Source organism: Haliotis rubra, unplaced genomic scaffold (genome assembly GCF_003918875.1).
Source record: "Haliotis rubra isolate DU_JTF1 unplaced genomic scaffold, ASM391887v1 Scf1191, whole genome shotgun sequence".
Lineage (NCBI taxonomy): Eukaryota > Metazoa > Mollusca > Gastropoda > Lepetellida > Haliotidae > Haliotis > Haliotis rubra.
Window position 1 is genome coordinate 48,823 of NW_025765105.1, and position 21,308 is coordinate 70,130.

Below are 21,308 nucleotides of genomic sequence, written 5' to 3' on the forward strand. Positions count from 1 at the left end.
GTAGACATGAATTGGCATTATTTCACTCAGACTTGTGGACAATTGTTAAAATTGGTCTTCAGCAACCCATGCTTGTCGTACATGTAAGAAGCGACTAACGGGATCGGGTGGTCAGGCTCGCTGACTTGGTTGACGCATATCATCGTATTCCAATTGCGTAGATCGATGCTCACTACCTCTCTAGATCTGCGGTTACTTCGTAAACATTTGAATGGTGATAAATACAGTAACCTAGGGTTATAACGAACCCAGAGGGAAACTTATTTAGTTCGTTACAACCGTAGTTACTTATAATCATTTCGACTAAAGTATGCAACAAGTAGCCGGGACTAAAGTTGGACTGAAGAGACAATTTGTCTTTCATCAATTCGTCAAATTCAAGATCTGTTTAATAATTAGCAAATACACTCGTCATTGTTTCATCTGGAAGTAATACCTTTTCATCAGCATATGCCTGTTGACTCTTGGTTAAATAGGTCCATGACATTCTAGACTCTGGTAACAGGTCCATGAACATTTTCTTACAGCTCATGACACTCTCTTAGATGTGCATGAAATACTGTAAATACGGTCGTCAGTAGCTAGTCGACTGTGTCATGCTGTGCGAAAGGATTTGTGTAAGGCTTCTAGTTTTAAATGCTCCTAATGGAAGGGCTTTTGGAGCAATGTTTCGGGTGGAATGTTTATGTTATTGAATTTATTTCAGAGGATCAAGATGTCCCTGAAACCTGATGACACATGGGAGCCATCTGAACCATCTTACCGTGAAGAGTACATCAAGAAACACAGAAGACCTTCCACTCTCAAAAGTGCCTTCAAATCGTCGATTTCCTGGAAAGGGTAGATAATCTCAGTTGGTGACCTTCTAGGCAAGAAGTAGGAACCAGTTTGTGCCGAAGTTCACTTTTTGCCTGCATCGGAGTATTTGCTTGGGGTGAAAAGTTGTTTCAACAGCTATGCTGCGCTGCGCTCATAACGCATGCGCAGTGAATAGGTTCGCGGAGCCTGAAACAGGATGCATGTCCCGATTATAAAGTCGTGAGCAGGAGTCTAATCTTGGTTGTGTACACAGACAAGTAAATAATCTAATCGTTACATAAAAAACATATTGATTGTGACAAGCAGCCTCTGTCACAGACAAAACTCAATGTCTGTTTAATTGGCACCTATATGTCTACCTGCCTGTCTGCTAATGACAATATGCAATACACAATTTCAATCACTGACCACATGCAATTTGAACTTTACACCTATCGGACTTATACCCCATAAACAAAGAACCGGTTGAGCGTATCGGCAAATGAACTAGCCAATGAAAGACTTTGTTACACTTGAGTGCTCGCCAACCCGCTCTGACTGGGTTCGGTATCCCGGGTGCTTCGTTTCGAGCGCAGTAAACCCAAGTACAAAATGTTGCACTTTTCATTTGCGATTGTACGCTTATAATTTTGTTTATTTGCTTTTTGATAATCAGCAATGCATATTATATATCATGAATACGTGATTATTGTGTTTTAATTATGTTTGTATTTTTGGTTGCATGTGATCTTTAAGATATATTTATGTAACGGAATATGCATCAATAACCATGACAACTGTCAAACATATCCCGTCGTTGTGTTAGTGCATGCTTTATGAGATTCATATAATGCAAAACGAAATTCGACAATTGTTTTTCAGTACTTTTAGTCTTCATTAAAGAGTACACTTTACACAAGTGAGGATAAAACATTCATTCTTGAACTGGCTTCAACATAAAATGGAAACAAAAATACATCAAATGGCATTTATCTTCCGTATTACAAAAATCAACATACATTTGACAGATTCTGCCTTCTGTTTTGATTCCATGGTGTCTATCTAATTCAATAAGGAAATCGTGAGAACTGCTACCAGGACACTTCGAATTTCTGCACGTGTCTTTAAAGCAAATGGTGCTGTCTGTTAAATGTAGTAGGCACTGGAGAAGATACTCACTTTGTTCAGTCTTTAAAGCACCAGACCCAGTGATTTGATCAACTGGTTAACAAACGGTGTCGAGTTACATTTACAATCACGATCATAGAGTAACAATTCATTGTTACAGGTACATTTTAATCTTGAATTTGTTATCTTAAGTAATTTTTTACTACTATTCAGTACACTGAGTATATGTGTGTTATATTAACACTCGGATACTTCTTACAAGCATAACCTGTTATGTGTGTTATAGTAATACCCAGATAGATCATACAAGTATACAAATGAATCGTTTCAAAAGCATCAATTTTTCTGAATCCCTATATTTTGGATCCATACATCATAATTGGGCTGATATCATTTGGAAAACATATTACGTTTCCAAATTGCTTTTTTTTTAAAGAATCGCCATGGAATTTTCATATCTTGTCAAGCAACCTTGTTAACATGCACAGGGAATGAAAACTCGTTCTTGGTAGACACCAAAATAGTTTTTACATCTGCACTCCGATAATCCGATTAACGCAATATCCGAACGATTGCTGGCTATAACAAATCTTGTTTACTATGTAAACTCATTAACTGTTGATTCATTAATCCGGTGCTTCACTCTCCGGATCCGGACGTTAATTGGCGGTAACGGATTAGCTAATTACACTTGGTTTTGCTTCATTAATCCGGCGATACATCAAATTGGTTCGGATAATCCCCTAACCTCGTGAACACCATTGATTCGCGCTGATTTACATCTGTAAACTTAAATGGTAATTGATAAGTGAGATGACCCTTCTGAGTTGAACATGTCGTTATTTTGTTTTTTTAATCAATTAATAGGTCTCACTTGTGCAAACGCTGAAATCTTTTGACAGACAGATGCGATCACGTGGATCTTACTTTGTGACAACGCTGCCAGTCACAAGTGTGCCAATATCAAACTGACCAACGTGAAAGTTCATTTCCTGCCTCCCAACATCACTGCCATTGGCGATTTCTTTAAACCCGAGTGAGTTTCTGAGTTTTGATTGTTATACAAACTGTAATAAAGTCATTTGATACATGTACATGTATACGTTCTTATGTTCTTGTCTCGGTATGTCAAAGGGAAGTAACTCTACTATAGTGGTGTACATAATGGTTCGTTTCAGTAGTCCGTACGTTTCACTATCTGAACGTTTTTGATGAAAAACGGAAGTGTTCGGATTAACGCGGCCTGACTATAACGCAAACCATAAAGGCAAATAAAACCTTATCATGCCCTATTTTGCATACGATATGTCTTTTGTTTACAATGTTCTCTAGCCGCGTGTCCCATATGAACGTTTGATGCAAGTATGTGTTAACAAGTTGTTATAGCTAAAGCGCACGGTTAATTATGGTTGTTTGTTCGCCCAGTGATGGTGAGTGTTTCATTTAACCATATCACAGCGTGGCACACTTAAAAAGAGCTTCACACCGTATTTATGTGGGGAATCGAACCCGGACAGCAGTGTGATGGACAATGTACCGTACACTTTTACGTACCGTACACTAGTTATCTTCCCGGGCTCGGATGACCCAGTCGTCCAAGGTGATTAATGTCCATGGCAGAGTTACGTCCCTTGGGCATACCAGAAACCTATGATCGTGGGTTCGGATCCTCATCAGTCCTGATTATGTGTCTAGGTATATCTGCGCCATACCCATGTTCGTGGGTTTCGGTAATCTGCTGAACGTCTAACACCTGTATCACTCAAGCATTCCTTCTAGATGAAGTCGACACGCCGTGTTAGAGCTGGAATAGTGTTCAACGCTGCGTTCACTATATATCTCCAAATTGTTGAGATTTTACAGCAGCTTCGGCTTCTAAATGCGCTCCTCATGAAAGATGCCTTCTGTAAACGGACGATGATTTCTTTAAACAGAATATACCGCAGCATTGCATGAGTTCTGTTTTGGCAACAGACACGCAGACAACAAACACCTCCTACACCACGAACATTGTAGGCATGTCATGTCAGACCGGTAACCGACCTTGTGAGCCATGGTGATGCTAAACGTTAGTGAAAGTGATACAATCCTTTTAAGTAAACTGCTGAAGGCAAAGTCCGTTGTACGATTCCCGCTCTACTTTGATCATGTGTTGAAACCATAGCCAAAACATGTAGACTTTGTAATAACTGTAATAATGGAAGTGAGTGAGTTTTACACCACACAAAACTCCAGCAATATGGCGGCGATCTGGACAATGCTGTGATCAACAGCAATCTGTTGACATATGTCAACCAAGTCAGCGAGTCTGACCACCCGATCCCTTTTGTCGCCTCTGACGACAAGCATGGGTTGCTGAAGATCAATTCTAACCCGGACATTCACGGACTGTAGTAATAAAAGGAAGAAATTAATTGTTAACTTAAAGTTGCCTATTAGAAATTTAACTCACTCACCTCTTGATGACATACGATCGACGGAGGCACGTGGAGAAGTGGTTAGATCGTCTGCCCGGAGAGCGGAAGGTTCCGGCCGCGTCACTCCCAAAGACGTTAAAATATGATCCCTGCCTGGTGCTCGGCATTAATGGGTACAACAAGAACTGGTCGGCTCGGAGTCAGTATAATGTATCTGAGTAGGGTATTTATGCTTAACTGGTATCTCTGGTAAAACCAGCCTAAGTGTGGGCTAGTACAAGCAGCCACAAATACACACGCATGCACGTCGTCATATGAGTGAAATATTCTTAAGAAGAACGTTAAAGCCCATTTCACCTCACCTCACATACGATTGCTTTGTTGCGCTGGAACTTAGGCAAACACGAAAAAAAGCGGTCTTACCCGACTTACTTATTATGAAAAAAAGCTGTCTTACCCGACTCACTTATTTCTTATGCTAATGTTTCCAGGCGCTCAATAGCAATATGAACATCCATCGCAATATCTGATTTCTGCATGGCGTGTTACCTACAGGTCATTGACACAGTAATACGTCCGGGGTTCTTGAAAGGTGGACTGGCGTATTTATTCTCGCAGTACAACTTTGTGAGGCAGGGCTAACAGTTTACATGCAGTTTACAGAGTCAGACAGCCTGCTCTGATGGACTGGATTGGCTCTGGATGAGTGCCCGCCCCTGGCTTGCCTTTCTGCTGTCTACCGCTCTCCCGCTGTCTCTCCGCTTCACCTATCTTACCTGTCTTTAAATCTTAGGAACAACTAACCACCACTTTAAGTCGGCAATGGACATCATCTGCTTAGCTGGTCATATTATGACGAGCTTGACATATCACGGACACAGGAATATGACACAAAATCAGTCATCCGAGGTTACTGCTTCAGCTCACCTTATAGTAGTTTTTGAATCCCCCATAAATTTTTAGCAACTTCACCGCTGATAATCGCAACCAACGCTTCTGTCAAATTCAGAGTGACGCAAAAAAGGGTGCTCATATTGCAGTCAAGGGAACTTGCAATTTTCATGATCGGAGTATGGTTGCGAGGCTATCGAATGTTCGGAAAGGGAGAATTTTGAAAGTATTTAAACAAACACACATTTAAACAAATTGCACTCTGATTTCCGTATTGAACGGCTGCCGGGTATGCTTTGTCCAATGTTCAACAACATCTTTCCGTAAAAGTCTATCATACTGGCCGGTACAGAACGTCAAACTAATGCATTTGGAACTTGTGTATTGAACTCGAAGATGCCATAAGTTCCAAATGCACTGGTATGACGTTCTATACAGGCCAGTATGAAGTCTGGATAACACGCACAGATCTCGGTGGTTGTTACATTAAATCCATAAATATGTACTCCATATTTCATACACTGTGTTTAAGAAAAAATAGTATTCACTGAAAATTAGTAATTTATTCATTAATGCATTCCGGGCTCACATGGCTGATCACATGGTCTGTCGACGGTAACAATCACGATTTCATTTTATGGAATCTTAATATCTAGATCTCGTCATCTGTCATCAGAAGCTGGCGTTGTTGAAATCACTGATTGCAGGTGATTGTTTTAGAAATCCTTTGGAACCCTCAAGTTTACGTACCGGAAAGGATTACTTTAGATGCCAAGATAGACATAATGTGGAATATTAGGGGCACTGGTCATATGTATCCCCGACCAACGGTTTTCCTTATAGACCACAGAGTGCAAGTTAAGGCCAACTTGAATGTGTTAGGCTGGAATGAATTGTTAGTTTGATTGTTGTTTAACGCTGCACTCATTAGTGTTCAGTAGAAGCGACAACATTACGTACGTGACGTATTACTATACAGTATTGGTTGGACCAACCTGCTGTGGTCATGTGACAAAGTGTAACTGAAGCGTACCAGTACACAGGTAGATACTGGCGTGGTGAGGTGAGGCGTGGCATTCAGAGCTGGGGGTTGATTCGTGCAGTATTCGGTCGCATTTGGTAGGTCTGCTTTCTATTGCTTCTGTTACAAACCTCTAGGAATTGTTATCCTGGGTAATAATGATCAGATTATAGCGCTTTGAGCGTGCCCCTCCATGGTGCTGAATTCAGCGCATTACAAATGCCCTTATTATCATTAATAAAGGATATTTAAAGTAAATTCAGGGTTTTAAGACGGCCTCCGTGGTGTAGTGGTTAGAGCGTCCGCCCGGAGAGCGGAAGGTCGCGGGTTCGATCCCCGACCGCGTCATACCAAAAGGTGTTAAAATATGGTAGTTGTTGGTCCCTGCCTGGCGCTCGGCATTACTTGGTACAAGAACTGTTCGGAGTCAGTATACAGTGTCTGAGTGGAATATTCGTGCTTAACTGCGGCATGGTATCTCAGTGAGCTAGCACTATAAAACCAGCTTAAGTCTGGGCGAGTACAAGCAGCCACACATACACACCCATGCACGTCGTAATATGAGCGAAATATTCGTAAGTACGACGTTAATTACGTTAAACGAAATGCGGACAAATATTTCTTTAGTAATATTTTGTTACTGGTCGTAGTCATTCAAAATCTGCTTGAGCTTAAAGAACAAATAAACTTTTGTTTTTTGTACTCTTTCAACCATTACATATGAAAGACGTGTGGTTAGTTTTAAGCGGAACACCAAATTCGTTCTTAAAAAACTTGTGGTTAATTAATACCGAGCGATTAAAAGTTGCCCATAAGTCGCCTGCTTCACTCTCGCCCGCCAACCCACAGGGAAGTTACGTAACTCTGTCGCCAGAACACTGCAGCGAACCGGAAGTGACGTCATGTGAGGAAGGATTTTCAGTAAGATAACGTGTGTAACAAGCTTCGTCATTTTGCTGATTTCTTGACGTCAACGAAGACATGCCGAATCGTTGCGTTGCCGTCAATTCTTCCTAGGGGTCGGGTGATGGTGTCACCATGCACTGATTTCCACCGGACCCCGTAGTTCGTGCTAAATGGGTTATGTTTGTGAGTGCGAAGCGAGTGTTGTGAAAGCCTGGAACGATATCTTACTTGTGTTCAGATCGCTTCACGGAAGTTAAGAATCAAAACTACTTACAAGTTGTAGTAAAATATGTATATGATTGATGGCCAAAATGATTTTCCATGACACAACTTGTAACATAACGATTTTTTTCCTCGGAAGCGGGGTTGTGGTCGAAGCGACAATAATATTGTAAGTAGTATTATATTGACACCCACCTCGCTTCCACGAGAGGAATTGTTATGTTATAAGCTATGTCATGCAAAATCCTATTGGCCATCAATCAAATACATATTTTACTACCAGTAGAAAGTTGTTTTGATTTTGTAACTCGGTGAAAACAAATCTAAATAACATTTATTCTCAGGCTGGCGGATGTTCGCGACAGGGCGCCGCCATTTTTAAAAATCGTGAAGTCACGGGCTAAAGTCTGTTAGAATTAATGACATTATGGTTTGTTTTCATCAAGTTAGAAAATCAAAACTACTTTCTACTCGTAGTTACATATGTATTTGAATCATGACCAAAAGGATCTTGCATGACACAAATTGTAACATAACGATTTCTTCCACGGAAGCGAGGTGGGGGTCGAAGTGACAATACTGACCGATAAACTTCTTGCTACATTCACGTGGTTAACGTTCACTCACCAGTATGTAGATACTAGTCAATGTATATCTTTATATTTGGTCTTATAATCCAAATTAGGTTATTATCATACTTGTATACATTTTGAAACTTAATAAAAAACCGGCGATCTGCTGATACTTATAGTGAATTAATAACAGGACTGTAATATCTAGACATTTTATAGTTTGCCAATGTGAATCATAATTCGCACACACGCCCTAGTGTATGTTGTCTGTCTCATTACACTTCACGGCGAAAACAATGATTCTGTTGAATGCTACGACAAATGAATAAAAACGAAATGCAAATATTCAAATTAAAACAGATTAAAGTTATAGTAACAATATCAGGCTATTACCTTGTTCGAGGAATGTATACATCAATATCCACAAAAACGAGTGATATGCCATTCATCTGCAGCTGTTCCAAGCGATGTGTCTTTTAACAGTCTAATATGCGTCTGATATATCGTTTCAGGTTTTTGTCCTCTGACTATGGCACAGAAATATTTTCTTTGTAATGTTTGCCTGTATTTTTAAGATCATGGATTGGCATTGTGGTTTATTAATTCTTGCTTCATTCATCACAAAAAGGATTTTCTCTTAACCTCCATTACATGTACTGCTTGTATTGCAATAAATGTAATTCTTTTCCATTATACTGATACAGCAGTTTTGGAGTATCCAAAAGATACAGTTACGTCATACATCAAGAGTAGTTAGTGAGTGAGTTAAGGTTTGAAGTTACGTTGGCAGTGTTTCAGCCATACCGTGACCAAAACAAGTTATATATTCATAATATATAGTTAAAGTATAAAAACCTGTTAACGAAAGACAGTAAAACAACTTTATATCCTCTCATTGGGACAATAATTTTGCGGTACTTCATCCCCCGTTGAGGGCATTGCCACGAACAATCTCAGTTAATAATAATATCCTACGATTCCTAAAAATATTTAGCTATATGTACATCAAAATGTATCAATAGAATCGATTTCCTTTAAAAAGCCAACAATTTCCTTAATGCTTAAACGAGAATCAATACTAAATTATTTAAGAGATCCTTAATAGATAATGATTCGAAATATTTATCCCTTTTGTCTGAAAAATCAATGCAGTCAAGCCATACTTGCTTGACCGTGATTCTTTCATCACAAGGGATTCAAAATGGATGTTCCGCACCTTTCAATAGGTATTCATGAGTATATCGGGAATGGCTAATACGTCATCGTCTTAAAATGACCTCTTCAAATCTGACAACGCAAGATGGTGTGACCAATATAGGGTTTTATTGCATGAAGTTATTGATACTTACTTGGGTGTCTTCTGAATTAGATCACGGATGTAAGAACTAATCACGCTTTTGTAATCAGAGTATGGAATAAGAAGCAGTTTCAAAGAGTGCTGCCTTAGCACCAGCATCAGCCCTCGTGTTACCACTGATTCCAACATGACTGGGTAACCAACAGAAGACGAGTCGTGTTGGTCAGTTGCAAGATCATTATATAATTCCATTCTTTCAATTAAAAGTGGATGTTTACACCATAAATATTTAATAGCCTGAAGTCCCGAAAGTGAGTCCAAGACATTATATATTGTTGATATTTGGGTTGTTTATTGATATGTATAAGGGCTGCTAATGGTTGCTTCTGCAGTGAAAATTGAGCTGTCATTTGGTAATCGAGAAGATATTGTTCTGGATCCGGTGGCACAAGCAACTGCACCAAAATCCTTGGATCCATCTATAAATAAGGATTTCTATGTATTATGTTTACTTTTAATTGATTAAATTCTATTTACACTGTAATTTATTAGTTTCTCAATTCTAGAACGTTGTCATTATTAGGTATCCTTATGGTCTCACTCATTGCCAAGGAGGAGAAGAAAGCAGGCGGGAAGGAGATATATTGTCTAGCTCAATGCAAGTAGCAGAAAAGATAGGTTTGATTCTTATATCTAAAGATGTAGCAAGTAAAGACTTCTTGTTGTACAGATCTTCATAGAGGGGGGATAAAGACATGCAGGGTTACACAAGTGTTGATCAGACAAGTGATCTATACAAGTGTAGGAGGGTAGTTTGGTCCCTCTTCACTTTGAATTAAAAACGACTTTCAACAAATCAAATCAAATATTGTGAGATATTCAAAATGCGCCAGATTAGTATGAATTACAAAATTTAAAACTGTTTTCCATTTACGAATGCCATCTCTATTGTATGCATATTTGTATCACGATAAGAGACATTAAGATCATCCAAGAAAAGTGATTCATCAAATGAAACAGTTAAAACCTTTAAAAGACTATTTTATACTAAATAAAATGACAGACGAACCACTGCCTTGTGGATCAATCTAATCCTGACTGTAATGATCACTCGGACTTGAAATTGCCTCTCTGTTAAAAACTGTGATATAAAAAGAGGTGAACGACCTTTTAAATCATGTAAATCCCTCAAAATGCCGTGCTTCCAAGTAGTATCAAAGACTTTTTCAAGATCAAAGAACTTTTTAATAAAGGATCCAATCATAGTAAATAATTAACAGTACTTCGATTTTTCCAGAAACCACATTGTATATTTATTATTAAGTTATTGGATTCCAGATAACAGTTTGTGTATTTGTAATCAAGTTATTTGATTCAAGATACCAAATTGTATATTTGTACTGAAGTTATTGGTTTGCAGATACCAGATTAGCCTATTATTTACCATTCTTTTCACTGACACAACTCGTTAAAGATATTGGTCTGTGATTAGAAGGATCAGCATGTGATCCTGGAAGGCTTTGGTATAGGACAACAATGACATTATGCCACGAAGGTGGCATGGAGGAGTCCCTTTAGTCCATATGTAATAACATAGATCTGGAAGTATACCCTCACAAAAAGAAACCTGACATGCTATTTTGGAGTTTACGTACTGAGTGCATGTAACTGATTCAAACATGACATCATTGCTCAATTACAGTAAAATCATCACTTTACAAATATCCAAAATATGATTTCCAGAAAGTGTTTGGTAAAACCACAGTTGGCTTTTAAAGTAAAATGTCAGTATCTGATGTGACCACCATGAGCATCGATAACAGATTGGCAGCGGTGACCCATAGAAGAAAGGAGATGCCGAATGCTGTCTTGAGGAATGTTTTGATACTCTTGCTGAAGTGCTGTGTGCAGAACTTGTAGTGTCTGAGTTGGCGGATTAGGCTGGTGCAAGCGTTTATCAAGAGTATCCCATAGATATTCAATGGGGACAAATCGGGTGATTGAGAAGGCCAAGGTAACAACTGTACATTGTGTTGTTGGAGGAAGACCTGTCAAACACGTGCAACGTGAGGTCAAGCATTGTCGAACATTGGATGATGCGGCCGTGGTGTTTGAACGAAAATGTCTCAACCGGATGTAGCGATCCTGGGCGGCAGTGGTAACTCTAGGTCGACCTGACTTGGGTCTGTCATTAACACTCCCAGTATTTTTGTATCAGATCCATACGTTTGAGATGGTCTCTCTGGACACGCTGAAGTACCTTGCCACATCATGCAACGATGACCGTCCTTGTAAACGACCGATGGCGTTGTGTCATTGAGCCTCTGTCAGTCTTTTCATTCTCTTGTCGTCTATAGTGGCTTAAAGCAATGCATGTCAAGTACCATTGACGTGGCTTTTCAAAAGCTACAGTCATAGGCTTCAGCTCAGGGTGATGCACAAGTTCATGATGCTCGTGCATTTCATGTAGGGTGCGTTTTAGCGATTCACTACATTCGCGAGTATAACGTTACGTTTTTGTTAAATGTTTCTTTTTTCAAACGTTTTGTCGTCGGCAACCATTCCCGCACATGCTGGGATTCAGCATGGATTGGTTTGTGTAAAAAATGTTCCTAAAATTCAAATTTGTCCTATGTCAAGTTTCTTTTCTTTGAAGAGTATATTTTGGTGTGCACTATGTCTGGTACAGCACTCTAACCGAGACTATTGTGGTGAATTCCTTCACCAAAGTTAAAGCTTTTGCACGTCGCGCCGAAGACTCGGGTTCGATACCCACATGGGTAGAATGTGTGAAGCCCATTTCTGGTGTTCCCCGCCGTGATATTGCTGGAATATTGCTAAAAGTGGCGTAAAACCATACTCACTCACTCATGAATACACAACTTACCCTAGAGTTTAGGCAGCTAGCTTGCAGTTTTTGAAAGGCATTTAGAAGTTGGATGAACATGAATACATGACACGTTTTATGAATAACAAGTACAAGACGTGTAAAGAATACAAAAAGTGTTATTTATGAAACGTTTGAAGAATTAAAAATAATTTGTTATTCATAAAACGTGTCATGTATTCAGGTAGCTTGCTACCAAGTCTACTAAATCTGTTGAGTGCCAGACAGGTATAACCTGGGTGAATACTGAAAAACATCCACTGTATGAAATCCACATTGTTGTCTATGAAATTCACCATCACAAAATCTCGTTCACCACCACCTGTTGTGATAAATGCCAGCAAGAACATCATCTAAAAATCGGATCGAGTGCCCAAAGGTCACCGGAATCCGGTAAAACCCTCAACAATGTGCGCGCCGCAAAAGTCATTCGCCACAGTCTAGGAACAGATCCCTTGTCTTACCACCTAATGTAACATGGATAACACTACTACACTTATCCAGTTGAACTGCAAAGGTCTTAAGACCAACTTAAATGAAATACAGCTGTTAATCCAAGACTTCCAACCATCTGTTTTCTGTTTCCAGGAAACGTACCTGAAGCAGGCAGATACATTTGACTTACGTCAGTACAATTCTCATCATTCCTTTTCTCCTTCGGGTGGCAAAGCCACTGGAACCTCCTCTATTTTGTTGAAACAGGGTGAAACATAACGTTACACATTGCATTTACTTTATGCTCTTTATATATCCCTACATCTTAAAGCCTCCAACAATCTGAACTTCAATCTCTATGTGACCAGTTACCTCAGCCCTGCATACTCATAGGGGATTTGAATGGACATAATCCTTTATGGGGAAGTAGTGGTATTACTACCAAAGGTAAAATATTAGAGGATTTCATTTCTGACAATAGTCTATGTATTTTTAATGATGGTACCAACACATATTTACACCCTGCAACGGGTAGCTATTCTGCCTTGGATCTAACAATCACAGATGCAAACCTTCTGAATGAATTTTCATGGTCAGTTCCTGATGATTTATGCGGAAGTGACCACTTTCCTACATTTTTAACAGTCAGTAACCCATCTGACGTTCCGCCCTCATCAAGGTGGGATTTTTCAAAGGCTAACTGGTCTAAATTCACATCATTGTGTTCTGAGAAATTAAAACATGAAGCATTCCAGAATATCACTGATCCCATTCAGCTGTTTTCAGATGAACTGAATGCTATAGCTACCGAATTCATTCCTAAGTCCTCTGCTAATCCACACATTCGTAAGTCATGGTTTGATAGAGACTGCAAACAGGCTAGACAAAATAGGAAAAGAGCGGGAAAAATGTTTTCGCAAGCATCCAACTGAACATAATTTGAATAATGTTAAGGTAACCAGAGCTAAAGCTCGACGTACCTTCAAACAAAATAAACGTCAATCATGGATAACCTACGTCTCGAAGATTAATTCCCGCACACCTACATCAAAGGTGTGGAATATGGTCCAAAGAATCAAAGGCAAAGATTCAAAAACGAGTGTTAAACACCTCAAGGAAGGAGATCATTTTTCTGGAGAAGGCTTCAAATATCGCAAACAAACTTGGTGAAACATTAGCTAAACACTCGTCTTCATCAAACTATCTTCCTGAATTTAAGAAATATCAGTAGATCGAGGAAAAGAAGAACATTAATTTCAACTCCGAAAATGGTGAAGATTACAACGAAGTATTTTCACTACATGAGCTACAAACTGCCCTTTGGCAAGCTCATGATACGGCAACAGGGGCTGATAATATTCACTATCAGCTCCTGAAACGTTTGCCTGAATCATGTCTTGAAGTTCTTTTAGACATTTTTGATGAAATTTGGACTTCAGGAAACTTTCCTCCTCCTTGGCGGAATGCTATTGTTTTTCCTATTCCTAAACCTGGCAAGGACCATTCAGATGCATCTAATTATCGACCTATATCATTAACTAGCTGTGTTTGTAAAACCATGGAACGTATGGTAAATAATCGTTTAATGTGGTATTTGGAAACCAATAATCTTTTTACAGATATCCAATGTGGTTTCCGGAAAAACGTAGTACCATCGATCATTTAGTCCGATTAGAATACTATGTTAAAAATGCTCTTGTAAATAAACAACACGTGGTATCAATTTTCTTCCATCTGGAGAAAGCATATGATACTACTTGCAAGCACGGCATTTTGAAAGATTTACATCATTTCGGTTTGAGAGGTCGTTTACCTCATTTTATCTCTCAATTTTTAACAGACAGGCAATTTCAAGTCCGAGTGGGTTCAGCCCTGTCTGATCATTGCAATCAGGATCAGGGTGTCCCACAAGGCAGTTTTTTGTCTGTCACACTTTTTAGTATCAAGATCAACAGTTTATCCGAGGTTTTAAATGATTCAATTGATGGATCACTTTTTGTGGATGATTGTAATATTTCTTGTCGTGGTAAAAATATGCATACTATTGAACGGCAACTGCAGCTCTGTTTAAATGAAAATGGTTGTCTGTCTTGAAAATGGTTTTAAATTTTCTAAATTCAAAACTAATTGCATACATTTTTGTAGAAAATATAAACCGCATAAAGACCCTGAACTGTTTCTTAATGGCACACCCATCAAAGTTGTCAAGGCGGCCAAGTTCTTGGGTGTTATTTTTCGATTCAGATCTAACCTTCCTACCAAATATTAAATCCCTTAAAACTAAATGTCTGAAGGCTCTCGATTTGCTAAAGGTTGTTTCCAATTCCAAGTAGGGAAGGGATCAAACTACCCTCCTACACCTATATAGATCATTAGTGCGATCTAAACTTGATTATGGCTCCGTCGTATATGGTGGAGCCTGCAAAAGCAACCTAAAACTACTTGATTCTGTCCACCACGAAGGCCTAAGACTTTGTCTTGGGTCTTTTAGAACTTCTCCTGTTGACATCTCCTGTTGACAGTCTCTATGTTGAGGCAGATGAGCCATCCCTTAACCAACGTCGTGTAAAATTATCATTACAGTATATAACAAAACTCTAACGAGTCTAATCCTGCATTTCGCTGTATTTTCAATCCTCTTTATGAGAATCTGTACAACAAAAAGTCTTCTCTTGTTCCGCCTCTTGGGCACAGAATTAAACCATTCATTTCTGCTGCGGCATTGAGCTGGAAAATATATCTCCTTCCCATCTTCTTTCTTCTCCTCCTTGGCAACTGGTGAGGCCTGAAGTTGACCTAACGCTGACAAAATTTAGGAAATCAGAAACAAATGAACTACAATATAAACAAGAATATAATCAATTAAAAAGTAAATATAATACATACAAATCCTTATTTACAGATGGGTCCAAGGATGGTGGCGCGATGGCATGTGCCACTGTTATTGGATCCCGAACAATATCTTCTAGAATACCGGATAACAGCTCTATTTTCACAGCAGAAGCAAACGCCATATTAACGGCCCTTAAATATATTCAAAGACATCCTAAACATAAACAATATATAATCTTTTCTGACTCTCTTTCTTGCCTTCAGGCTATAACAAATCTATCTTGCAAACATCACTTTTAATTGAAATAATCGAACTATGTAATGATCTTGCTACTGGCCAATGCGACATCGTCTTCTGTTGGTTGCCCAGCCACGTTGGCATTTCTGGGAACACAATGGCCGATCTTGCTGCTAAGGCAGCACTCAACAAACCTGTAACACCAATTCTTCTTCCATACTCTGATTACAAATCTTGCATTAGAACCTACATCCGTGATCTGATGCAGAAGAAGTGGGACACCCAGGCAGGTATCAATGAATTACATGAAATAAACCTTATTTGGTTACACTTACTTGGATTGTCAGTCCAGATTTCAGGAGGTCATTATGCGACGATGTGGCATTGGTTATACTCATTAATACCTGTTACAAGGTGAAGATCCTCCGTTTTGTATCCCTTGTGATGAGAGAACCACGGTCAAGCATATCCTGCTTGACTGTGTTGAATTCTCCATCATAAGGGATAAATATTTCAATGTTAAAACAATGATGGATCTTTTTACAAATGTTAATGTTCATTTAATTATTGGTTTTTTAAAAGAGATTGATTTATTTGATGAATTCTGAGTAATGTTTTTTGTAAATAGGTATCATTAAAGATTGGTAGTTTAGATTAGTGACTTAGATTGTTAGTGGCTGTACCCTCAAAGGGGGTTAAAGTATTGTAAAATTATTGTCCTCCTGAGAGGGTACGTATGTCCCAAAACGTTCAAAGCTAACTTTAAATTTACCTGATTTTTAAAACGTAGTATTTTTGTTCTTTTACAGTTGACTAAATATTTCCTACAATCGCCAGCGGCTGAAGGGATGGTGTAAATCCAAGCTAGGGTCCATGCAGGTAGCAAAGGTACTGTAAGTCCCAATGGTCCCTAGTATGGTGATCTACCTTCAGTTGTTGGCGATCTATAGATTATTTTTATATTGTGATGTCCTCTATAGTTAAAATGTTTTAGATTTAATTACTAGTTTTACATTTATATCTGTGATATTCTAGTTGTTTTACTGTCTTTTGTCGACAGCTATTTAGATTGATTACCTTGTTTTCATCGCTATATGGCTGTAATATTGCCGATGCGATGTAAAATTTTAACTCACTCAGGTAGCTTGCAGTCAGTCAGTCAGTGTGAACATGTGACAGCTGCGGTTGTTGCTTGGTTTCAAACTACAATATGCGCGTGAGTGTGTGCTTATGTTGCACTGTCATAAATAATGGCATATGCATACTTGTTTTCATTCTCTCAGTGTGATATTCTGGTTGTTTTACTGCCCTTTGTGGACAGATTTTAAAATGGAACTAAATATATTATCAATTCCCGTGTATGTGCTTGTACGTCGTTGTCTTCAATGATACCGGTTTCAAAATGCCAGCACACTGTGGTAGTGCTGACAGCAAGTATCGTGTTCAAACTATCGATCTCTGCTCTCCAAGAAGTCTTTCCACTAGAGTCGGGTGGTGATCCTGCAACTAGTTGATGATATGAGGGAAAGGTACGTGTCCCTGCCCTGTATCCCTTGTGTTCTGCAAGTACGTACATAAACAGAATATTTCATTTCAACATATTACCCTGCAGATTCGAATTAAACATTCGATAATCTCAGCCCCTGGAACTCAATTGCATAACACTACATTATATATAAAGCACCTTGCAATTTACTCCAATATATCTTCTGATATTTAATTGTCAATGAACGTTTTTATAAGAGAACACCACCTTTATACCCTGTGAAATGTGTTAGGGTGTAACATAGGAGCTTGGAATCCTTTTACTTCCAAAAGGAAATTAGACATAGTATTGTTTATCTAAACATGTTTTGACATACTCAACCAACAGCAGTTTCTCAACTTCCCAAAGTCTCAACACATATTTAACATAGACATTTCTATGAAAAGTGTGTGATATAGTTAACAGCGTGATTTCTCAGTTACCCCGCCCTGTTTGAGCGTCAATAAAAACCCATACATTTCAAGCAGATCTGCTGTTGTAACAATTGTTTTACCAAATTTGAACTCTTGAAGTCTTGGGGGAAATTGATCACAGTCATTTGTTGTGTTATAGTCGTTGAAGGAGAATACAAGAAAATTGCAATAACTGACTTGGTTAAAGATAAAGTCATCAGAAACATGTATCCCAATTTTTAATTTAGTGTTATTATTTATATTTTAAACTCGAAAACAGTTTCTGTTATCTGAGTTTCGGCAATTATGCATATTCCACTAGCAAAGTCCGTGACCTTTTATACTAGTGGCGTCATATGTGACTAAGGTTGGCCATAATGCGTAAAACCAAGTGCTACAGTAATGTAGACCGCTGTTGTGTTGTTTGTTTGTCGTTCTTGTAATTGGTAAATGGAGTATTGTGTAGTCTGTGGTTGCATGGCGTCATCGAACAATGGAAATAAGCACCACGGACGATGTAAATAGTTTGGGCGGCAGTTTTCAATCGACATAACAGTTATCGTAGACCAATGATTTGGTACAATACTAATCCATATTCATTTCATGATATTCAATTTATACCACATCATTACATGTTACAACTTACTGTCAATCGTAATGTTTAACATTGATTAAAGCAAGTGATGAAATATATATTATCAAAATCAAACACATATTTTCCCATGAGCTTGAAAATGTTTCGCTATAACGTTCGTTCCGATCTGGAGCCCTAAATACTGCAGTTTATAAAAACCAAAACAAAACCCAAAACATTATCTATAAATACAACGGCAAATAATGAAGTACCTGTTTCATTGTTGATAATGGTATATTGTTATGAGAATGTGTTTTAGTTAATAATAATGTCAGATTAATTAACTTTTAAGTGTTATGGGTCACAAAAGTTTAAAGCGCTGAATGACGGTGGGATTCCAGTAATTTCTAGATGGTGGTGGTATGGTATAGCTTTTGTCAGAACACTTTAGAACTGTATATTAGATATATAAGGGATGGTTGCTGACATAAAGGACGGGACGACTTTGGGTATATGCTCATCTGTCTGCTAGCAACAACATCTACATTGAACTTTCAACAAATTTCAATCAGTACATCTACAAGGATCAAGACTTTGGTGACTATAGAAATTTAGTTACTATTTTAGGTTTGTGACCCAATCGTATTCCATTAGAAATCTGTTCTGTCATTCATCGTAACCTTGTTTTATCTTTTATTCAATATATAATTCAATATTATGGAGTCGATTGTGTTTTGGTTTGTGTTTTTAAAGGGGCCTCACAAGACGTTTATTTCAGTAACTTTTAAACCGTAACAAAAAATTGGGGCGCGTCCAGGATCGAATTCATTTGACATATGAGACTTTTGTGGAAAATTTATTTCAAATTTCTGTATTTTTGCAAACAAGGTAACTGTGAAACCAGCAAAATGATGCTTAAACTTGAGGGTTGTCTTAAGTCCCCTACCCCTGAGACAGTGGGTCACTTGCGCAAATCAGATTTATCGCAAATTTCTGTACATTTACAATTTGAAGCCAAGCCTGCTATGGGGAAATTTCAGATTTGGAAATTTGTGTTGAATCACTATATTTATGTGAGAGGTTTTGGAAATGGTTAAATGGTTCGGAAATGAAAAAACTTGAAGTTCAATTGGAACTAAAGTGGCTAGAAATAGAAAAAGAAAAAGAAGAAAGGGAATTGAAAAAGTTCAAAATGGAGAAAGAAGTAGAATTCAGAAAAATGGAAAATGATACAGAAAATTGGTATTTGACAAAGAAATTGAGGTGAAAAAGCTCGAAAAGTCTCCTCACTCAAACCCTTCCTCTTTTGACATTGCAAGGCACGCCAGACTGGTACCCCCTTTCAATGAAAAAGAAGCAGATGAATATTTTCAGAAGGAATCTTTGTTCGATAGGTGGTGTGGTTCTATGGAGGTCCTAGATTTTGATGGTTTGAGGCAGTTAGATTTGATGGAGGATTTCAAGCAGAGCGTTCATTCTGATCTCAAGACTTATTTGGATGAACATAAAGTTGGCGTCTCACATGAGCCAGCGATGTTGGCAGATGACTATTGTTTGACTCACACGAGTTCTTTTAGGTCTCCGGGTTATACCAAGTTTTCTGGTCAAAAGGATAAGACTTCAGGACATGCAGGTACCAGTGGTGTTAATACAGGTTCAAATTCTACTGAGAAGCAATCACAGTCTTTTCAGTCAAAGTCTAAGGCGTCTAGTAGTTCTGATCCAGTTTGTGCATATTGTAAGATGCCAGGTCATTCTGCATGTTACAAACTCCATTTTAAAATCAGTTTGCAGGTTCCCCAAATGCTTTTGTGTCTATACAACCTAAGCCTTTCGTTCCGGGTGGTTCTGAAGAGAGTTTTCTTTGTCAGAGTAAGTCCCCAGGTTCTGTAGTTCGTATGGGGTATTTACCCTTTGTTTCTAAAGGTTCTTTGTCACTTATGGGAGATAATTCTACCCCACAGCCCGTTCTTAATTTGGTGGATTCTGGAGCTCTTCAATCTTTGATTTTGAAGGCTATTTGTTCTGATGAGTCTTCAGCAAACTCAGATGTTTGCTTCAGAGTATAGGTGGAAATTCTTCTGCACCTCTCCATTCTGTGAATTTGACTTCAGATCCGATTTCTGGTGAGGTGAAAGTTGGTGTTCTTGACTCTCTCCCAGTTCCTGGTGTCGATTTGTTGATCGGTAATGATCTGATGGGGGCCAAAGTCGGTGCTGATCCTATTGCCACTGTTTCTTCGGGGGATTAGTTATTACAGAAAAGTTGGATGATTATTTTCTGGCTATTTTTCCTTCTTGCGCAGTGACTTGTTCGATGTTGAAAGGCATTTCTTCCAAGACTTCTTTGCCGAATGACTCCATTTATCGTTTGTCAGGTACTTTTATGGACCATTCTTTTTATGAGGTAGAGGCTGATGGCTTATCTTCAAAGGGTTAACTCTTCTGGTCTTCTTGATAACTGTAATAGTTTGTCAGCTGGTGATCACATTCTTTCTTGAGAGCAACTTATTAGTGCGCAAGGTGAGGATGTTGAGTTGCAGAAATTGGCCAATAACACTGTTTCCTTTGAGGAGATTAGCAAGGCTCCAGTTTGTCATAACTTCAAGGATGGTGTTCTGATGAGGAAATATAGGTCTCCGGATGTTCCCGGGGGGGGATAAATGGAAATTGTATTACCAGTGTATACCAAACTTATTTTGAAATCATGTACTTTCACTGGCACAGGAAAGTCCCATGGCAGGTCATTTTGGTGTAAACAAAACTTGTGAGAAAATGATGGCACATTTCCTTTGGTCCAGTTTGAGACAAAATGTGGTTGAATTTTGCAAGACCTGTCATGCATGCCCAGATGTAGGAAAACCAAATCAGAAAGTTCCTATGGCTCTCTGTAAAAAGCTATACCAGCTTTTGAGGGACGTTTCCGTAGAGTGATCATTGATTGTGTTGTCCACTACCTAAGACTAAGTCTGGTATCTAATCAGTATCTTCTCGGTACTTCTTGGCGCTGCTGTGCTGACATGAAAACTTTCTGATTCTTATTTAATTCCGAGGGCGGGCGATTGCATTGATCGCATTGGTCAAGCTCAATACATAAGTAAGTTTGGCTTATTGAAGGGCTTCTGCCAGATTCAACTTCTATGAAAATATCCG

At 38.7% G+C, this 21,308-nt stretch overlaps 1 protein-coding gene across 2 annotated transcripts in view; it reads left to right on the forward strand.

The window, feature by feature from the left end:
• Nucleotides 1-21,308, forward strand: part of LOC124261152 (sodium- and chloride-dependent glycine transporter 2-like) — an 86,720-nt gene that overhangs the window by 33,547 nt on the left and 31,865 nt on the right. Inside the window, exon 16 of one of the 2 annotated variants that reach the window (XM_046695481.1) lies at nucleotides 707-1,381. The exons of the other annotated variant lie outside the window; for it this stretch is intronic. Coding sequence (XP_046551437.1) covers nucleotides 707-844 — 138 coding nt within the window. The 3' untranslated portion in view covers nucleotides 845-1,381. Of the gene's footprint in view, nucleotides 1-706; nucleotides 1,382-21,308 lie in introns of those variants that run through there. 2 annotated transcript variants of the gene reach the window in all.